Source organism: Abramis brama (genome assembly GCF_963993115.1).
Source record: "Abramis brama genome assembly, chromosome: 1".
NCBI lineage: Eukaryota > Metazoa > Chordata > Actinopteri > Cypriniformes > Leuciscidae > Abramis > Abramis brama.
Genome location: NC_139963.1, coordinates 43226665 through 43245029, shown reverse-complemented (window position 1 = coordinate 43245029; position 18365 = coordinate 43226665). Strand labels below are relative to the sequence as shown.

Sequence of the window (18365 nt, the reverse complement as noted above, 5' to 3'; positions counted from 1 at the left end):
GCATGTGTGTGTGTGTGTGTGTGTGTGTGTGTGTGTGTGTGTTATTTGCGCCTGCATGTGCAGATGCTGAGGTTTCTCCTTGCATGTAAATTGAAGTATTGGGTTTGAGCTGAAAGGATACTGAAGGGCATTTTATTTGTAAGTAGGCTAGGCTATATACATTTTGTTAAACTATCTATATTATTATCTTCAGATTCCATGTCCATTACAGTTGGACTTCACTAATAATCTGATACTGGGCCTTACATAGAATAACCTAACATCAGATTATCATCTTAATGGTTTAAAATGAGTTATTCTACCCTTGTTAATTAATATTTTCTTCAGAAAATATACCTCTTGTCTTGTGTATGTATTCCCAAAATCAGTTTTAATTGTAGTAGAGCTGAACTAGATGACCACTAGATGGCACCTGTCTAAAGCTGCACTGCTAACATGAGTTCCATAAAACAGCATGTGTAAAAGCAAAATAAATAAAATATACATACATATGTATATTAAAATACATATTAAATATGAATCTCTCAATAAGCAGCAGTTTTAATGTATTACAATAATGTTGATTTACTGTAAAAAGCTTCTATCATAAAAAAGCTTCTAGCATATATATTATTTTAATTATTTCATATTCTTTTCATTTCTGTTATTTTATGTTTTTCTCAAATGCTTGACAGATTTCAAGGCATTTGAATGATGTTTTGTCATCTGCATAAAATGTGTTTCTTATGGTAATATCTAAAAAAATATTATAATTTATTATTTAAGTCAAGAAATTTGATTGAATATGTCTGAATCAATCTGACTAGATTAGGCTACACCAACAAAAGTCAGATAAGGTTCCTCAAAGTCACTTTTTACAGTGTGTGTGTGTACATTGGGTTTCCTAAACCTAAAATCTAATCAGATTTTATGCATAATTATTCCCAAAACACACTCAATGTTCCAGTCCTGGAACACAAAAACAACAAATCTGGGCAATTTATTTACAGACTACAAACAGTATTTGTTTAAAATACTATATATATATATATATATATATATATATATATATATATATATATATATATAGTACTGGTCAAAAGTTTGGAAACATTACTATTCTGTTTTTCTGTTTTAATGCTTCTACTCACCAAGGCTGCTTTTTAAAAAAAAAATCAAATATACAGAAAATATACAGTATACATATACAATATACACAAACATTTTGAAATATTATTACAATTTAAAATAATGATTTCCTAATATACTTTAAAATGTAATTTATTCCTGTGATCAAAGCTGAATTTTCAGCATCATTACTGCAGTCTTCAGTGTCACATGATCCTTCAGAAATCATAAAATTATGATTTATTGTTAATGTTGGAAACAGTTTAATACTGCTTAATGTTTTTTTATAACCTATGAAACTTTTTCAACAAAAAACAAACAAACAGCATTTATTTAAAAAAAAAAAAAAAAAACTTTTGTAATAATATACAGTAGCCTACTGTTCAAAAGTTTGGGGTCAGTAATTTTCTTTTTTCTTTTTTTAAAAAAGAAGAAGAAATTAATACTTTTATTCTGCAAGGATGTATTAAATTGATTTTAAAAAGGTGATAGTAAAGATTTATATTGTTAGAAAAGATGAATAAATGCTGTTCTTTTTAACTTTTTATTCATAAATGAATCCTGAAAAAAGTATCACGGTTTCCACAAACACAACAGCACAACTGTTTCCAACATTGATAATAACTTTATCATATCAGAATGATCATATCAGAATGATTTCTGAAGGATCATGTGACACTGAAGACTGGAGTAATGATGCTGAAAATTCAGCTTTATACATCACATAAATAAATTACAATTTAAAGTATTAAAATAGAAAACCATTATTTTAAATTGTAATAATATTTCAAAATATGAAAAAAAAAAAAAACTGTATTTTTGATCAAATAAATGCAGGCTTGACGAGCATAAGAGACCTTAAAAAACATTAAAAATAGTAATGTTTCCAAACTTTTGACGGTACACACACACTCTCTCATATACCTCTCATATTTTTTTATATTAAAAAATAACGCATTTAAATAGGCCTAACATTGTTTTGTTTTTTAGATATAACTATATAATTTTATTATAATACAAATATTATTTTACAATATTATTATGAATAAAATAGCATGTATAATTATGTATATTGTATATAAAACACATAAAAAGTGGACGTATTATGCAGTAGCAAATGAAACTGTGATTTCCCTGGTCTCGTGCACGCGTGTTCATGCGCGTCCGCGTTCTTGCCCTCAGCATGTAACAGTCACACACAGTAAAACACATTTCCGGGTTCTTCATGACCGCTCCCATTTTGTCTGTGTGTGTGATTTGTGCTTCGAGTAAGCGATTAGGTAACTCCTCTTCCTCCTCCTACAACTACAACTTTCATGCACCCAAAATGGTGTTTGAGTGTCAGCCCTCTCTCTCCTCTCTCCTCCTGCCAGCAGTGTCAGCTGATCCCGCATGTTTCACCCCCCAGTCAAAGAGAACCAGCCTTGAGAGATAGAACACACCGAGAGCAAGAGCATCATTCATTAACAATTGCATTGTGCATTGATTCTTTTAAACATGTTTACATTCGTTTTCAAATATAAAGCGCGCTTACTAAAGGAAATAATATTTTGCAACAGATCCAGATAAAATAGGCTAATATTTTATATATTATTTTAATATAATGTTATTTTAATGCGTTGAAATTTTACATTTGGTTCTTTATTAGCTATAAAAGCTTGCTTACAAAAAAAAAAAACGATAACCTGCTTACAAGCACTGATAATTTTAACAATATTGTAGCATTCTGCACAGCGCGTTGGCATTTTAGGATCGTGCTTTCAAATGCAAACATAAAACTGTCTATTTAAGCTATATGAGCAATGCCAGGCATAAATTAATATTTTAATATTCATGCATTGATTTCGCTATAAAAAGCTCACTTACTAATAAATGCACTGACTGATTTATTAATCTAAACATAAGCATTATGGTGCTTTGATGCATATAGTTCATACTCATAAAACAACATATTTACATGCTATATATATATATATATATATATATATATATATATATATATATATATATGTGCCTATATTTACGTGAGTGAGCAATAATGCATATAAGCAATAATGCACTTTGGATGTGCACAGTAGAAATGCGCGCACGAGGCAGATATTTAAATGCATTTAAATGAATTTACTACAGTGCGCTTTCTATCATGCAATAAGCGTGAAACAGTCCAGCTGATTACTGGTGAATAATATGGTCGCTGTTGCAATACTCCTTTGTTTACATGCAAGTCCCCCCGTTCGGCGGAAGGAGGCTTTTTGGTAGTGCAGGGCTGTGTGTGATTCCTACCAGCTGTTTCCCGCCTTGAAAGACATCCGATCAGCTGCAAACACACACACACGCACACATGCAGAAGGAGGGAGGGAAAGAGAGCAAGCGAGCGCCACACACACACACACACTACGAGGGAACCCCATCAGCTGGAAGAGTAGAGTAACCTTACAACTCAACACTCATCTCACGCGCTCATGCCCGAAATCAGCAGAACGCGCTTCTTATTAAATGACAAATAGACGGTTTTGTTTTTTAAATCAATAAAGTACAAGAAGAATCGAGGAGCCAGAGCTGGAGAGAAGAGGGGAAGCATGGAGTATTTCATGGTACCAGCTCAGAAGGTGCCCTCCTTGCAACATTTCAGGAAAACCGAGAAAGAAGTCATAGGGGGCTTGTGCAGGTACGTGAGACCCTCTTTAAAATCATTGCGCTCGAGACACACACATATGTGCGCGATTGTTTAATCGCGCGCCAACAGCGGCAGCACTACTACTAGAGTAACATGCACGCATGATTTCTGTGTTATTGTGTACATGCGCCCATCTAGTGGGTTAAGACAGGACGTAACCCGCGCGAGACTCGGTTTTCTAAATTTAATTCATCTCCTGGGGGTCTATGGAACCCCCTCGGCTTGTCAGGTCAGTGTTACCTGTGTAATATCTCGGCGAAATCGATACATTTTGTGTCTAACAAACACAAACCACGTGGTTGCATGCACACACACCACGCTGCTGATCTCGCGCGCGTGTTTAATGTTAGAAACCGCGCATAATTCGTTACACCCATGAATCAGTCGTCATGCATAGAGGTTTATAGGGTAAAACTGTGTTTGGGTTGAAGTTCGCGTGTTCTGGTGTGTGTTTAGGGGCTTAAGTTATTGTGGGCAGTGCGGCCATGCTTGTGGCTCGTGCATTTGGCGTCGTCTGTTTCTCAATGCAACTAAATGTTAAACGTCTCCAGACTGCCATTGCTCTCGAGTGTCTCCGATATGAGGTTGAAATAGGCGTAACGCGCGAGAAATCTCGCCGTGCGCGCGGTGTGAGAGAGATCAGATGATATTTGGACTCTGCGTCGCTGCTGCCGCATGGACGGAGGAAGCGCGAGAGCGAGGCGCATTGTTGTAATGGCGGACCGTGTCAGCTGTGAACACGATGTTTTTTATTTAGGCCAGCGACTATGTTCGTTATCTCGCTTGATATTTTAGTTTCGGCACACTGTGAATTAAATGTGAGGTATTTAGAGGTTAGTAAATTAATAACTGGTGTTATTTTAATAAGGGGGTGTGTATGCTGTTGAAGGAAGGCCCCGTCAACGCATCTGCGATCCATTAGCGCAGGGCGTTCTGGGAATTGTAGTTTTTCCCCGATGTCAATTGGCATACAAATGATGTCTTCAAAGGGGTGGTTAATCACGGTGAACTTTGCAGCTCTTTTTACAGGTAATTCCATGTTTCTTCAATATATATCAAATGAAGGCTTCCAAGGTACAAATAATACACAGTTATTTATACGAAAGTCCAAAACACCAAGGTAGTAGCCTACATGTTGTTACCTTTTGTTTGTTTATTTGTTTACAGGGGCAGTGCACATTAATGAACATGGCTGTAAATGTGCCAGAATTTGACACACGTTAATTTTCATCTGTAGACCATTGACAGACTGTTAAAAAGTCACCCTTAAATGAAATTAAGCTGTAGTTAAAGTATATCTAGTACACTGGCTATTTTAATTTTAATTTTTGCTTAAACCATGTTTAAGTTGTCAAGCAAAGGCAATTATTCCGTCACATAATTTCAAAGCGGTCTCAAAACAAAGCAAACAAAGCATGCATTAAATAATTTATTGTTATTTTATAGCATTTAATTTGTGTGTTGTGATTTAAAACACCCAGACAGATGGGTAGTGCTCATTACTATTTTATCATATCACTGTCATATCACTACTATTATTGTATGATGAAATCATGAATTTAAATTATTATTATTGCAAAGTAATACGTTATTATTATATATTAATTTATTTTTAATAAGCAGTTTTAATTCAATATTTTATAGATAGTTTTGCATATTACTTTAAGTTCTGTATTTTTTTATTGTAATGGAAGCTTTAATTATGCCAGTGCAAGTTCTCTCGCCTCACACTGAAATCAAAATTCTCGTTTCATTTTCATGCATAAAAGAAGCTGGGTCACATTCATGTGTACGGCTGGAAACGGCTGATCTGACCGTATCTCTCGTTCCACTGTTGGCTCTTGTTGTGATTTTGGCATGGGATCTGTTTGCCGGGTTTTGAGCCGCTTCGACGTAAGGAAGCGAGCAGGGAAACCTCTCTCTCCCCTCATGTGCGCCTGCACAATTGTTCCCCGTGTTTGTCCTCACGCAGCTGAGGCGCTGCTGATAAGAGAGGCTTTCCAGAGATACCCCGTGAGATGCCCAGACAGGGAGGAAGTTCAATTAGGGTTTGATTTCCTCGGCCAAAGCACGCATGTGATCGTGTGAGGCAGAGATTTCCAGGGGCTTGAGTTTAGAGACAATGGACTTGAATGAGCATTCAGGAAAGTCAATATTTTCTACTTTGCACTCTAATGTTTCTCTTTCCCATTTTTGCATTCTGTTTTAGGGATGTAAGCAATGAAAAAGCACATGGCTGTTTTATGTTAGAATGTTCATTTTTAAAGAAATCTTTTAACTTTATTCAACTTTTATTGAATCAGTGTTTAAATTTAATTCCAAAACAAAACATTTTGCCAGGTTTCCTTAAAAATTAAAACAACAACATTGTAATACCCACTATTAGTATTCTTTGAAGTAAATAATAGCAGTATTTAAATAACAATGTTTCAATATAGTAATCAAACTACCATTTCTTTTAGTGCTTTATGACCTCATTAATTAAAGGGTTAGTTCACCCAAAAATGTAAATCCAGTTGTCATTTACTCACCCTCCTGTCGTTCCAAACCCGTAAGACTTTCGTTTCATCTTCGGAACACAAATGAAGATATTTTTGATGAAATCTGAGAGTTTTCTGAGTGACCTCAACTTTAAATTTGTAACACAACTTGGTTAGACATATTGCTTATTTTGTACCAATTTTATAGTTCAAATTAGTTGCAAAATATATATTTTGCATTAAATTATAAGCGTTTCATTTGAGTACATGTGCATTACAGTAACCATAGACTTCCATGGCCTGGTTTCACAGACAGGACTTAGAATAAGCCAGGATTAGGCCTTGGTTTAATTAAGACATTTAAGTGGCTTTTATAAACGTGCCTTCAAAAAAAAACATTACTGGTGTGAATCTTGAGACAAAACAATGATGCTGAAATATTTTAAGATGTATCAGTGCAATATGCTTTCAGTTAAAACAGCTTAAACGTGCATTTTAGTGTAGGACTAGATTTAAGCCTTGTCTGTGAAACCAGCGGTATAATTATTTCTACACTTCCATTTTTTTTTAAGTGCTTTCACTTCTGCAATAATCAGCCGAGTGTCTTCTTTCAAAAGAGTCCAAAGCATTCACCATTTAAATTCAGATCTATGCTCGAAACGGTTAACAGGTTAAATGTAATATTTATACCTTTTCATTCATTTGAAGAAGACTAAAGTGCAGTGTAACATTTCTTCTTCACAGCTTAGCAAACATTCCCCTCACGCCAGAGACGGCGCGGGACCAGGAGCGGCGTATTCGGCGGGAAATCGCCAACAGTAATGAGCGCCGGCGCATGCAGAGCATCAACGCTGGCTTCCAGTCCCTGAAAACACTCATCCCGCATAGTGACGGAGAAAAGCTAAGCAAGGTGAGTCCGACAATCTGGGAAGAGTGTTGATCTCAGTGAGTAGTTCTCTCAGAAACGACAATACTTTTACTCACCCTCATGTTGTTCCAAACCCAAATGAGTTTAAAGCTTTAAACAAGGATTGGAAAGCAGTCCATATCACTTACAATGCTAAATTGCAAAACTTCTGAAGACATCTGATAGTTGTTTGAAATTTTCTCCTCCAGTGAGTTGGGGTTGAGTCATTGAGCTAAATCAGATCAGTCCAATGTGTGAATGAATCATTCAGAACAGTTGTGTGAGCCAGGGCTGTGTTTCCCAAAAGCATTGTATGTTGCCATTGCCACCAATGGTCTCTACGATTATCTTGACTTACAATGCTTTTGATTGATTGATTTGTAAGTGAATCATTTTTAAGAGTTATATCTTTTTAGAGACCTTTCAAAACTAGTGGCACTTCTACTGCAGATGTAAAGATTTTCAGTGAATATGTGCGCCGTTCATGTCTTTTGAACCCATACGATAGGTTTTTTTTTTTTTCTTTTTTTTTTTTACAGACTGAAATTGAAGTCATTATTTATTGCTAATCTTCCCGTCTGCTTAATTGCATTGGAAAGGTCTGCATGAACATTATTTTCTTATTAAGGTTAAACAGGTTTGCAAGTAATGACAATGTTCATTTTTGGGGTGAACGGTTAGCAAACATTCTCATTTAAATCTAGATTTGATCTCAGCATATGTGCCAGCACACAATTAAAATGTTAATTTTCATTTTCTTTGTTTTAATCAAGTTTTTTTTGTGTGTGTGTTTGTGAATATATTGTAAAATGTAATTTATTCCTGTGATCAAAGCTGAATTTTCAGCATCATTACTCCAGTCTTCAGTGTCACATGATCCTTCAGAAATCATTCTGATATGATGATTTCAAGAAACATTTCGGATTATTATCAATGTTGAAAACAGTTGTGCTGCTTCATATTTTTGTGGAAACCTTTTTTCCAGGATATTTTGATGAATAGAAGAAATACATTTTCTAACATTGATCATTTTTTATCAATCAATTCATTCTTAAAGCATTTGTGCTGGATAAAACTATTAATTCTTGCTGACCCCAAACTTATGAATGGAAGTGTACTTCTAGCATCCTTCACATTTTACCAGTACATGGATGTAATGTGATCTCTTTCCCTTTCTCAGGCTGCCATCTTACAGCAGACGGCCGAATACATCTTCTCTCTGGAGCAGGAGAAGACACGGCTGCTGCAACAAAACACCCAACTCAAACGCTACATACAGGTGAAGCTTGTGAAACTGTCTTCTTGCAGTGAAACTGCATATCCTGTATCTTCACTCCTCTCTCTCTCTCACACGCTTTCCTTCCTGGCGTCTCACGTTTTCCTCTTCCTCCCCTCAGAAGGAGTTCAGCGGCTCGTCTCCGAAGAGGAGGCGCGCCGAGGAGAAAGATGAAGGGATCGGATCCCCAGACATTCTGGAGGAGGAGAAGGTGGAGGATCTGCGGAGAGAGATGATCGAACTCCGACAACAGCTGGATAAAGAGCGCTCCGTGCGCATGATGCTGGAAGAACAGGTATATTTGTGGCCAGTATTGGGCAATTTTTGCTGCTTAAGTTTTATCTTAAGCCACAAACACGCACTGAACACATACTGCTGTGTTCACAGTGTGTGTGTGTGTTCAATATTCACTGCTGTGTGTGTGTGCACTTGGATGGGTGAAATGCAGGGCACAAATTCAGAGTATGGGAAACCATACTTGGCTACACGTCACGTCACTTTCACTTCATCTGTATCAGTCTGAATTAGTACATGTGGCAACTTATTGGTCTATTTTTATCGTAGCGGTCAAGTAAAAAAAAAAATCAGCTAGTGTTAGTAGTTTTTATTGTTGTTGTTTTATAAATAGATATCTATCTTATTATATTGGTTCTCATATATCTGTGTGTATGTTGTTTATTTAAAATAATACTCTTTATTGTTCTCTGTATATAAATATGTATTAGATAGATAGATAGATATAAATATGGATGGATGGATGGATGGATAGATAGAAAGATGCATAGATAGATGGATAGATGGATAGATAGATAGATAGATGGAAAAATGCATAATAGATGATAGACATATGCATATATAGATGGATAGAAAGATAGATAGACATGCATATATAGATGGATAGAAAGATAGATGTATAGCAAGAAATACACACACACACATATCTATCTGCAATCTTATTGGCTCAAATTTGAAAAAGGATACGCTCAAGAAAATTGTAGGGATTTATCAAGTCCTAAATTAATTGTAAACGCCTTTTAGCTTATTTTGATTATATGCCATCTCCCATTACAGAGGGTGTTCTCTTTTATAATAGATTTTTGTCATTGGTATTTGACAAATTTCAATAGAACTTATTAGGTTGCAGTTTGATCCGTCGCTCAGAGTTTTGCTCGACTAAATCCCTTGCGTATCTGTATTGATCGTGGCCTGGTGCTGTAGAGTTGTCATCTGTGAAATCCGTTATCAAACTTTTCTTTTGCTGCATCAGTTCGCTAAAATTAGCTTGTTTTAGTCTTTGCATATTTAATGAGATTTCACAGAAGGTGCACAGCTCCCCTGAGAGCATGAATCGTTTCTGAACATCACACTTGAAGTGCAAATTAAACCCCAATCTCTGCCGCTCTCCATGAAACTCGCTGAAGAAACTTCCGCGGGCAAAAAAAAAAAACGTATTAAGAGGAAACACTGCTCTCCTATACCTTCTAGATATGTGCTGACCAAGGGTCTCTGTGTTTCTGTTAGATCCGTTCGTTGGATGCCCACTTGTACCCTGAGAAGCTAAAGGTGATCGCACAGCAGGTCCAGGAACAGCATGTGCAGTCGCAAACTCTGCTCCGCCTTCAACAGCAGCAGCAGGAACAGCTGGGAAAAGAGACCAGCACCCCTGCTCGCAGCCCGCTGGTCAGACAGACTCGCTTTCTCGCTCTTATCACTGATGCACTAACACTGACTGACAGACTAATTGTCATTCAAGCTCAGAATAAAAGAGAGGCCCTCAGTTTTGCAATGCACCATGTCAAATTGAGTTTGTACGAGTTGATCTGGTGTGATGATCCACTAGAGGGCATTAGAAGAGTTAAAGACCACATCAAATGACATTTAACTTCTATAAAGTGACAGATTTCTGAGTGACGCAATATTCATTTAATAATGTAGGGCGGGACTTCATTTTACCCATCATGTAATATTATTTTTGTCCTTTTTTTAGTGTTATTTTTATGTGAACCGAGAAATATTTTACAGTAGTGTTGAGAAGTTTTGGGTCAGTGAGATTCTGAAATTAGTACTTTTATTCAGCATGGACTCAATAAAAAAATAATAAAGTGACAGTAAAGACTTTTACAACTTTATAAAAGATTTGTTTCAAATAAATGCTGTTCTTTTGAACTTTCTATTCAGCAAAGAGTCCTTTAAAACATTTCAATCCGAAATGTGTCTTGAGCATCAAATCATCATATGATAATGATTTCTGAAGGATCATGTGACACTGAAGACAGCAGTAATGATGCTGAAAATTCAGCTTTGATCACAGGAATAAATTACATTTTACAATATATTACTTTAAATTGTAATAATATTTCACAAAACAAATGTAGTCTTGGTAAGCATAAGAGACTTCCTTCAAAAACATTAAAAAAAAACCTTACTGACCCAAACTTTTAAACTAGTGTAAAAATTTTTTTCTCTCTTCTGCTGAATTGTGCACAATAAGACCATAAAAATATAAGAAAGTAAATGTATGCATGAATAAAGTGTAGGTTCGTTGTTCATGGAAAAGTTGTCCTTAATTTGTTGTCCTACTTTATTCGTCAGGTGTTTTCTCCTGCCACGCCGCCTGCACCCACTCATCACGCCACAGTAATCGTCCCCGCCCCTGCGCCGCCCCCCCCTCCCCATCATGTCACCGTGGTTACCATGGGCCCCACCTCCGTGATCAACACAGCATCCACATCACGACAGAACTTGGACACCATTGTGCAGGTAAAAGACAAGTCTACCCAGCTCCAGGAAACAGTCATGAATGAGATTTAACTACTTATATGTGGCTTATTGGCCATATATGTTTTCACAGACACTAAAGAGCGGCACCCGAATCCATTTAAAAGTGAGTGCAGCGCTACAAACAAGCATAGAAAACCTGGAGTTAAAAAAAAAATGCATTATGAATCACAATCACAATTCCATTTTTTATTTTTATTTTTATCAGAATTTTTTTTTCTCCCACATTATGCAGTGTTGTTACTTATCTATATTGGTTAACAGTTGTTGCTCAGACTAAAGGCCCCGATATATTCACGGCAAAGTTATTTTTCGTTCTTCGTTTAGGGCTAAATCGAAGTTCAAAATACGTGAGCAGCGATATACTGTTATCGAACATCTGACGCCGCCCACTGCTGAGAAAGTGTGCTGCACGCTTTCCTCTCAATAACACAATAAAATTGAGAAAACGGCAAGCATATTTTTAATAAAGCGTAAGAAAAGCATCTGATCATAGCAGCATGGATATGTTTGCACGAGTTCTGCAATTTAGCACTCTGGCAAAGCCACGTTTATTTATATAGCACTTTATACAACAGATTTCTTAAAATCAAGTAGCTTTACGTTATTAAACATGGAAATCAGTGTCAGTGTCTCGTTTCATCAGAAGCACAACTTCAGTGTGTTCATGTTTTCACTCACGGACGTCTGACCTCGACCCACTCAACAGGAGAAATGAAATGGAAAAGATTTCCTCGTGATAAAAGGTGGAGCCTTTGCACAAATTATGTATTCCTATTACATAATCGCCACAGACCAATGGGAGTACAAAGGCGTTTACCAGCCGGAGCGAACTTTTCCCGGCAAGTTGTTTCGAACTCCCCAAACAAACTTCGTTTTGGCCTGATTTAGTTCGAAATGACGTCACAGCAGTTCGTTCTTCAACTTCGCTTGAAGTATATCGGGGGCTTAAGGATGTGCAAAACTATACATTTATGACTCATTTTCAGCTAGGTTGTTTGAACAAACTAAACAATTTGTCTAAAAGTAATACCAGTGATCTTCAGTGATACCAAAAATAAAAAAAGCAATGACTGAACGCAGTCTTGCTGCTTTTTAGTAGAGTCAGTGTGTTTATTTGTTGAATATCTGTTAATCTATCTTATCTTCTTTAACTCTTTATTGCACATAACTATTGTAAACCTCACAAAAAAACTGTGCCCTACAGATCATGGATAATAACTGGAATATTCCACTCAGCAAGTGATTTTGTTAGCATGGGAATCCTCTCTGAGTGATGTTGACCAGTTTATCTATTTCATGTAGTACACTTGCTAATATAAGTGTAAAAGTCTTGTTTTTTTTGAGAAAGTGTGGGAATGGCCTAATAGAGCGCTGTAGTGATGACGTATATTTGTTGGCCAACTTATCACCCTGGTTCCCTTGACAAAAACCCAAAAGGATTTTTCCATTGGCCTTTGGGTTATTGCAGAAAATAAGATCTCTGTGATCAACAAAACTTTGATTCTTGCATTTTTTTTTTTTCATTTTTTTTTTTCATCTTGATAATATTCTCAAATGAACAACATTTTTATGAATTTTTAAACCTAAATGCAATCGTATGTAAACATTTGCTAAATCGAACTATGCTGCGAACGAATGACTTCAGCTTTAATAGGCTTCCAACAACTCTTTCAGTCTTTATTTAAAACTTGGGGCCAGTCATGGACAGTCATGGCCTAATGGTTAGAGAGTCAAACTGGTAACCCGAAGGTTGTGGGTTCGATTCTCAATACCGGCAGGAAATGACAGAGTTGACCTTGAGCAAGGCACATAACCCCAAATCACTCCCCGGGCGCCACAGCAAAAATGTGTGTGTCCGTGGTTTGCAGTGTGTGTCCACTACTCATTGCTCCTAATGTGTGTGCATTTACTTGGACATGCAGAGAACAAATTCTGAGTATGTGTTACCAAACTTGGCCTTCTTGTCTTTAAAAAACATCTCTGAGTTATAATAGTTTAAAAGAGCGTGATCATAAACACAACGAGGCTGTAAAAGCAAACTTCGACACAATTCCCTTACAACCTCTGTAGTTACAGTTAGCCACTTGATAGCAACCACCTTTTTCAAGACAAGTAAAACTTTATAAAAATCACAAGGTGGTATTAGCCTACTGATGTAGTTTATGCCGTAGAATAAAAAGTAAAAATATCTTAAGCTTGTGTTAACCACAGACAGTATTTCAGGCATTTAACCAAAAACCCATTTACTTTGGGACGATTTGCACGGCAGTGCTTCGTTTCTGGGGTTTTGGCCTACAAAAATACGTCATTCCTGCAGTGCTCTATTACATTCTGTGCAGCTTCAAACCTCAACTAGTCTGGCCCGTTTTAGATCATAACACGCAACTGAACAACCAAAAACATAATAAATCATAGTCACCTTAACAGTTTCGTCCTGTTTCCTGCAGGCCATCCAGCACATCGAAGGCACGCAGGACAGGATGGTCGTGCCCGAGGAGGAAAAGCGCCGGGCGGTCATCGTCACCCCGGGCCGCGTCCTCACAGACACCGGAGACTCCGACACCGCCTCTGACAACGAAGGATCTGAGGACTGTTAACTGCCCCGGTCACCCCCATCCCCATATCCACCCCACATGTAACCGGGGGCACGGAGAGGGGTGAGGGGGTCTGTGGAAGGGCCTCCGCAGAAATACTCTTTCTTTCTCTCTCCTCTCTTCCTGTCGCTGTCTTCTTTACACTCGCATACGGGACTCACAGACTCAATGACTTGAAGGTTTCTTGGGGGGGAAAAAAACTAAACAAAAACTGAAAAAAAAAAAAAAAAAAAAGTTTACAGGAAACGTGCCGCAAATACAGAACGAGCACGTTTATGTATACTCACGCAGTACACTATAACTCCATAGCACTCTGGTAACTTGTTGATACATTCATATGATACAGCTCTTACTCATACTCCGTCGTCTATAGTTTCACCAACGCACGCTCCCAGGTTAGCGATTTTGTGAGGGGAATCACAAAATCTGTCAGAATCTGCCACAGGTCTTCCAGGCCTCTGCTTCATCACTTCCTGTTCTTCTACATCACTTCCTGTTCTCCTACATTCTGCCCGTAAGAGGGCAGTAGAGTGTTCTGATTGGAGGAATCCCATTTCTGCGCTACAGGACGTCTCATCTCTCAAAACGAACCCTTTGCCCCACTATCCCGCTCTGGCTGCGTCATATTCCTCTTTCCGTTCTGGGGAGGCTTGAAGCATCACTGTGAGCCAATGAGACTTCAGAAACCTGTTCCACACCATGGCTTCCGAAAGTTTAGAGGAAATGTTACTTTTCTGTTTTTTTTGGGCGTAGACACGCCTCTAGTTTCCCCATTTGCTGTCGATTTGTCAAGTTCTCAATAGCGTGACAATGACTGCCACTGCTCAGAGGGGCTTTGTATTGTGCGCACTTTTTAAATTACGCAAAGAGGGGGGGGACTTTGTGCACTTATTGTCGCTCACCTTTTCTGGGCTGGGTTCCCAGTACACACGTTGGTGTAGGGTGAAGCACTCCCTCCGTCGCGTCCAAATGCCCCCCACGGTCCGGTCTTTAAAGTCGTAATTTCAAAATTCTGGCCGAATTTTTTTTAATGTCGTTTGTATGTCAAATGAATGGAATAAGCTAACCACCAGGTACTCGTACCTGCGAGGAAATTTGTGTCGCTTTTAGCACATTTGCTAATATAAGCGTTACGTTTTTTTTGTTTTTTGAGGAAGTGTTGGAAATAGCACTACCAGGGTTGTCGTGGCCCGATTTCAGCCTATGCAGCTCTTTTGGTTCTCGCCCCCCCTTTGAGAGGAACTTCGTGGCCACTTTGGCCTTCTCCCAGAAGTATTGTCATGTCCGTTTGTCGTCCAAGTCGTGTCAGATGCTCTCTGCGGCGTATAGTGAGAGTGACTAGCCCGTAATCTTGCGCTCTAGCTCTATGCGCTCTAGCTCTATGCACTCTGCTCGCTTGAATGTTTTAGTTTCCCTGTATTTCTTGGCGTTCGTACGCGCCACAGATAATCACATGGACAGCAAGGTGGTGCTACTCCTGCTTGAACTCTCCAGATAAGCCAGGGGTGTCCAATCCTGCTTCTGGAAGGCCATTGTCCTGCAAAGTTTAGCTTCGTTCCCAATTAAACGCACCTGAAACAGGTGTGGTATGGGACGAGCTGGAGCTAATCTCAGCAGGACGTTTGCCCTCCAGGACCAGGATTGGAGACACCTGGAATAAGCCATGCGATACTGTGAACTCTTCATGCCCCTGGTGGGACTGAGAGATGTATCCCGTGCCGAACAATGGCCAGTGGCTTGCCTTAACTCAGCTTCGGTGTGCACTGTGAGGCACAGAGGCCTGCCTTAAGCTTTAGCCCTGAAGATGGCGCTAGAGAGTGAGACGTAACACGCCCCATGTTCATCTCTTCTCGCAGTTGATGTTTCCAAACATTCCAGATCAATCTACCGTTGTGTTTTGCATTGCGTTGCCGGCGCTGAAGTCCGGCAAGATTTGGCCATAGAGGAAGATGAGAAGTGTCTCTTCTTTTTTTTTTTTTGCATTCGAAAGAGTGCATGTCCCCCCATGTTTCCCTTATGAAATATTACAGGGAATCTTTTTGCTGCTGGACAGATTGTGTTTTTTCCTTCTGGCTCTGTGGACCTTGTCATTCATATTGTGGTGAAGACTGCTGGGAATCAGGGCTTCCAGAAGAATGGGATGATCTAATATTGGCAGATTTTTTTTTTCGCGCGCTTTTTATATTTGGATAATGGTTTGCTTGGGTCATAGAGACTAGTGTCCTGCTTGTGCTGTCTTTTGTTTTTCACGTTAAGTCTGTAATAACGGTTTTGTCTTTGCGAAAAAGTCTCTTTCGCCCTCCCGCGTTTGAACATTTCCTCTACCGAAGCCACAGGGTGTCTATATATTTTTTTTTTTGTGTGTATTTTCTACTCACAGAAATCACTGTAAGAAAATCCTGAGGACATATCAGAGGTTGGGTGTGTCGAGTGAAACGGGGGTGATTTTATGAACCTGAAGCACTTACTGTAGTATAACGAGGAGTGACTCTTATTTTCAAAGAGACGTTCTCCTCGACCGAAGCTCTTCTCGCTGTGATTTTTGAACCACACGGCTGTGTTTAACCCTCAACGTTTGTCCTGGCACACCACATGTCCTCTGGGCCGTCTCTGCAGTCTCCAGACTTGTCCTGTCTCTCATCTTCTCCCTCTTTTATTGTCTGTCATCTCTTTATTTTTTTGTTTCTATTTTTGTTGTTTCTCTTTATGTTGGACAGTCAGTCCGTTTGGTTGAGAAGCTATTGTATTTTTTTTTAAACTGGGGAAAAGAGGCTTGTGCCTTTGTAAAAACAGAATAATAAAGTTTGTACTTTGTTTTTTACAATTTCTCTGTGTATTGTGTAGTTATTTATTCATTCATCTTCTATATTAATTATACAGTATGGACTGTCTGCATTACACTCACGTTAGTCATTAACATTATAAAAGGCTCTGTAAAAGAAAACTGGACCCCCAACTGAGCCGGGTTTTTCCCCAAGGGTTTTTTTTTCCTCCGGTTCCTTGCCACTGCCACAAGAAATGTAATATTCAGTAATGTTATGCATTTAACTGCACTGATACTATTGGATGAGAACACAATTATATTAATATATAATATATAAAAATGTGACAACGTATCGAGTAACAAATCATTTCAACTTTAACATTCAAAGCTATATTTTTATATATAAGAGACGTGTTGCTGTGGCATTTGGGTGCCTCATAAATAGAAAGACGAGCTTATTTCTGTCGGGTTATTCTGACTACTGGAGTGTGACGTACGTGAGCAAAGATCATAAACCCTGAGTGCTCGAAGAATGTTTTATGATTCCCTCGAAGATGTTAACATGTGCATTGTCACATCTAATCTAGATGTCACATCTAAAACTAAACCAATTTCACTCATTGTTATGGTTTCTGTTTTAGTTTTGGTTCTGTCAGTGTTAATGCACAAAATGGTATCATTTTAAAATTATGTAAAGGTGTCATTTTTGTTAGCAGTCCAGTGTTATGGCTGTTTTAGTGGTATGTTTGTTTATTGGGTGGGTTAGATTAGAATTTAAGTTTTGGTTTCACTTTATTGTGATGGTCCCTTTAACACATTCTGTTGACTAAGTAAAGTTGCACCTACATGTCTACTAACTCTCATTAGAGTATTAGTAGACTGTTAGGGTTAGAATAAGTTGACATGAAGTTGCAAAGTTTCTTATAGTCAGTAGAATATCTGTTGGGGAGCATCCAGCATAACAATAAAGTTAGCAGATATTAAGCAGACAGTCTACTAATACTCTAGTGAGAGTTAGTTGACATGTAGTTGCAAAGTTACTTGTAGTCAAAAAGGACCATCAAAATACAGTGTTACCCAAGTTTTATAATCTATCAAAACTAAAATTAATAAGCCATTTTTATTTTTAGTTAGTTTTGGAGTCCTAAAATCTATTTTACTTTCATTTTTTACTTCGTAATGTCTTTCACCATGTTTCTGGTCCAAGTTCACAATGAGCATGTCTGGAGAAGCATAGGATATAGGAGTCATGCAGTTCATTAGTTTTAACTGTCTTATTATTAAATTGCTCATTTATAATGGATTTGCATAATTGTTCTTAATCCCAGACTCTAAGCAACAGAAACAACCACATGTTTGCTTCACTTTTGTCTTTTACAAATGAATTGTGCATGTACATTTTACAGTGTATTCACAGGATTAAAGAAGAGAGAGTTCATGTGCCTGTGAAGTGCTTGAGTCGGTGTCTGCGGTGTAATGATAAGGCGTTAATCTCCGTTCTCCGAGGAAATGATGACGCTGACTTTTACACCTTATTCCCGACTGTCAACTCCTGTAATCCTACCCAGCACGACAGCCAGCGACTTACAGCGCCGCCTCGAGCCTGTGATCGGGTTAGTGGAAGTTCGTTAAATAGGACAAAAGTTTGATGACCAACAAGCTGTTTTAATCCATACCTCCACGTTAATTGTGATTAAATTCCTTAAATGACTTCTTGGAAACATGGAATGCCTTGGCACAAAATAGTGTTGTCTTGTTATACCTCTTGTACATCATTCC

General features: G+C 38.1%; 1 protein-coding gene across 6 annotated transcripts; it reads left to right on the top strand.

The window, feature by feature from the left end:
• The first annotated feature begins 3364 nt into the window (after positions 1-3364).
• tfap4 (transcription factor AP-4 (activating enhancer binding protein 4)) lies at positions 3365-16646 on the top strand. 6 transcript variants are annotated; one of them, XM_084110432.1, is made up of 8 exons: positions 3365-3775; positions 7009-7174; positions 8352-8450; positions 8569-8742; positions 9969-10127; positions 11040-11207; positions 11299-11331; positions 13676-16646. In XM_084110432.1, the coding sequence occupies exons 1-8, from the start codon at positions 3687-3689 to the stop codon at positions 13823-13825; spliced, it is 1038 nt and encodes a 345-aa protein (XP_083966558.1). In that variant the 5' UTR covers positions 3365-3686; the 3' UTR covers positions 13826-16646. The 6 variants fall into 6 exon arrangements, with proteins under 6 accessions (XP_083966558.1, XP_083966560.1, XP_083966559.1 ...); XM_084110435.1 differs by lacking the exon at positions 3365-3775 and adding an exon at positions 4058-4813; XM_084110434.1 differs by lacking the exon at positions 9969-10127 and having other exon boundaries at positions 3437-3775.
• Positions 16647-18365: the final 1719 nt, after the last annotated feature.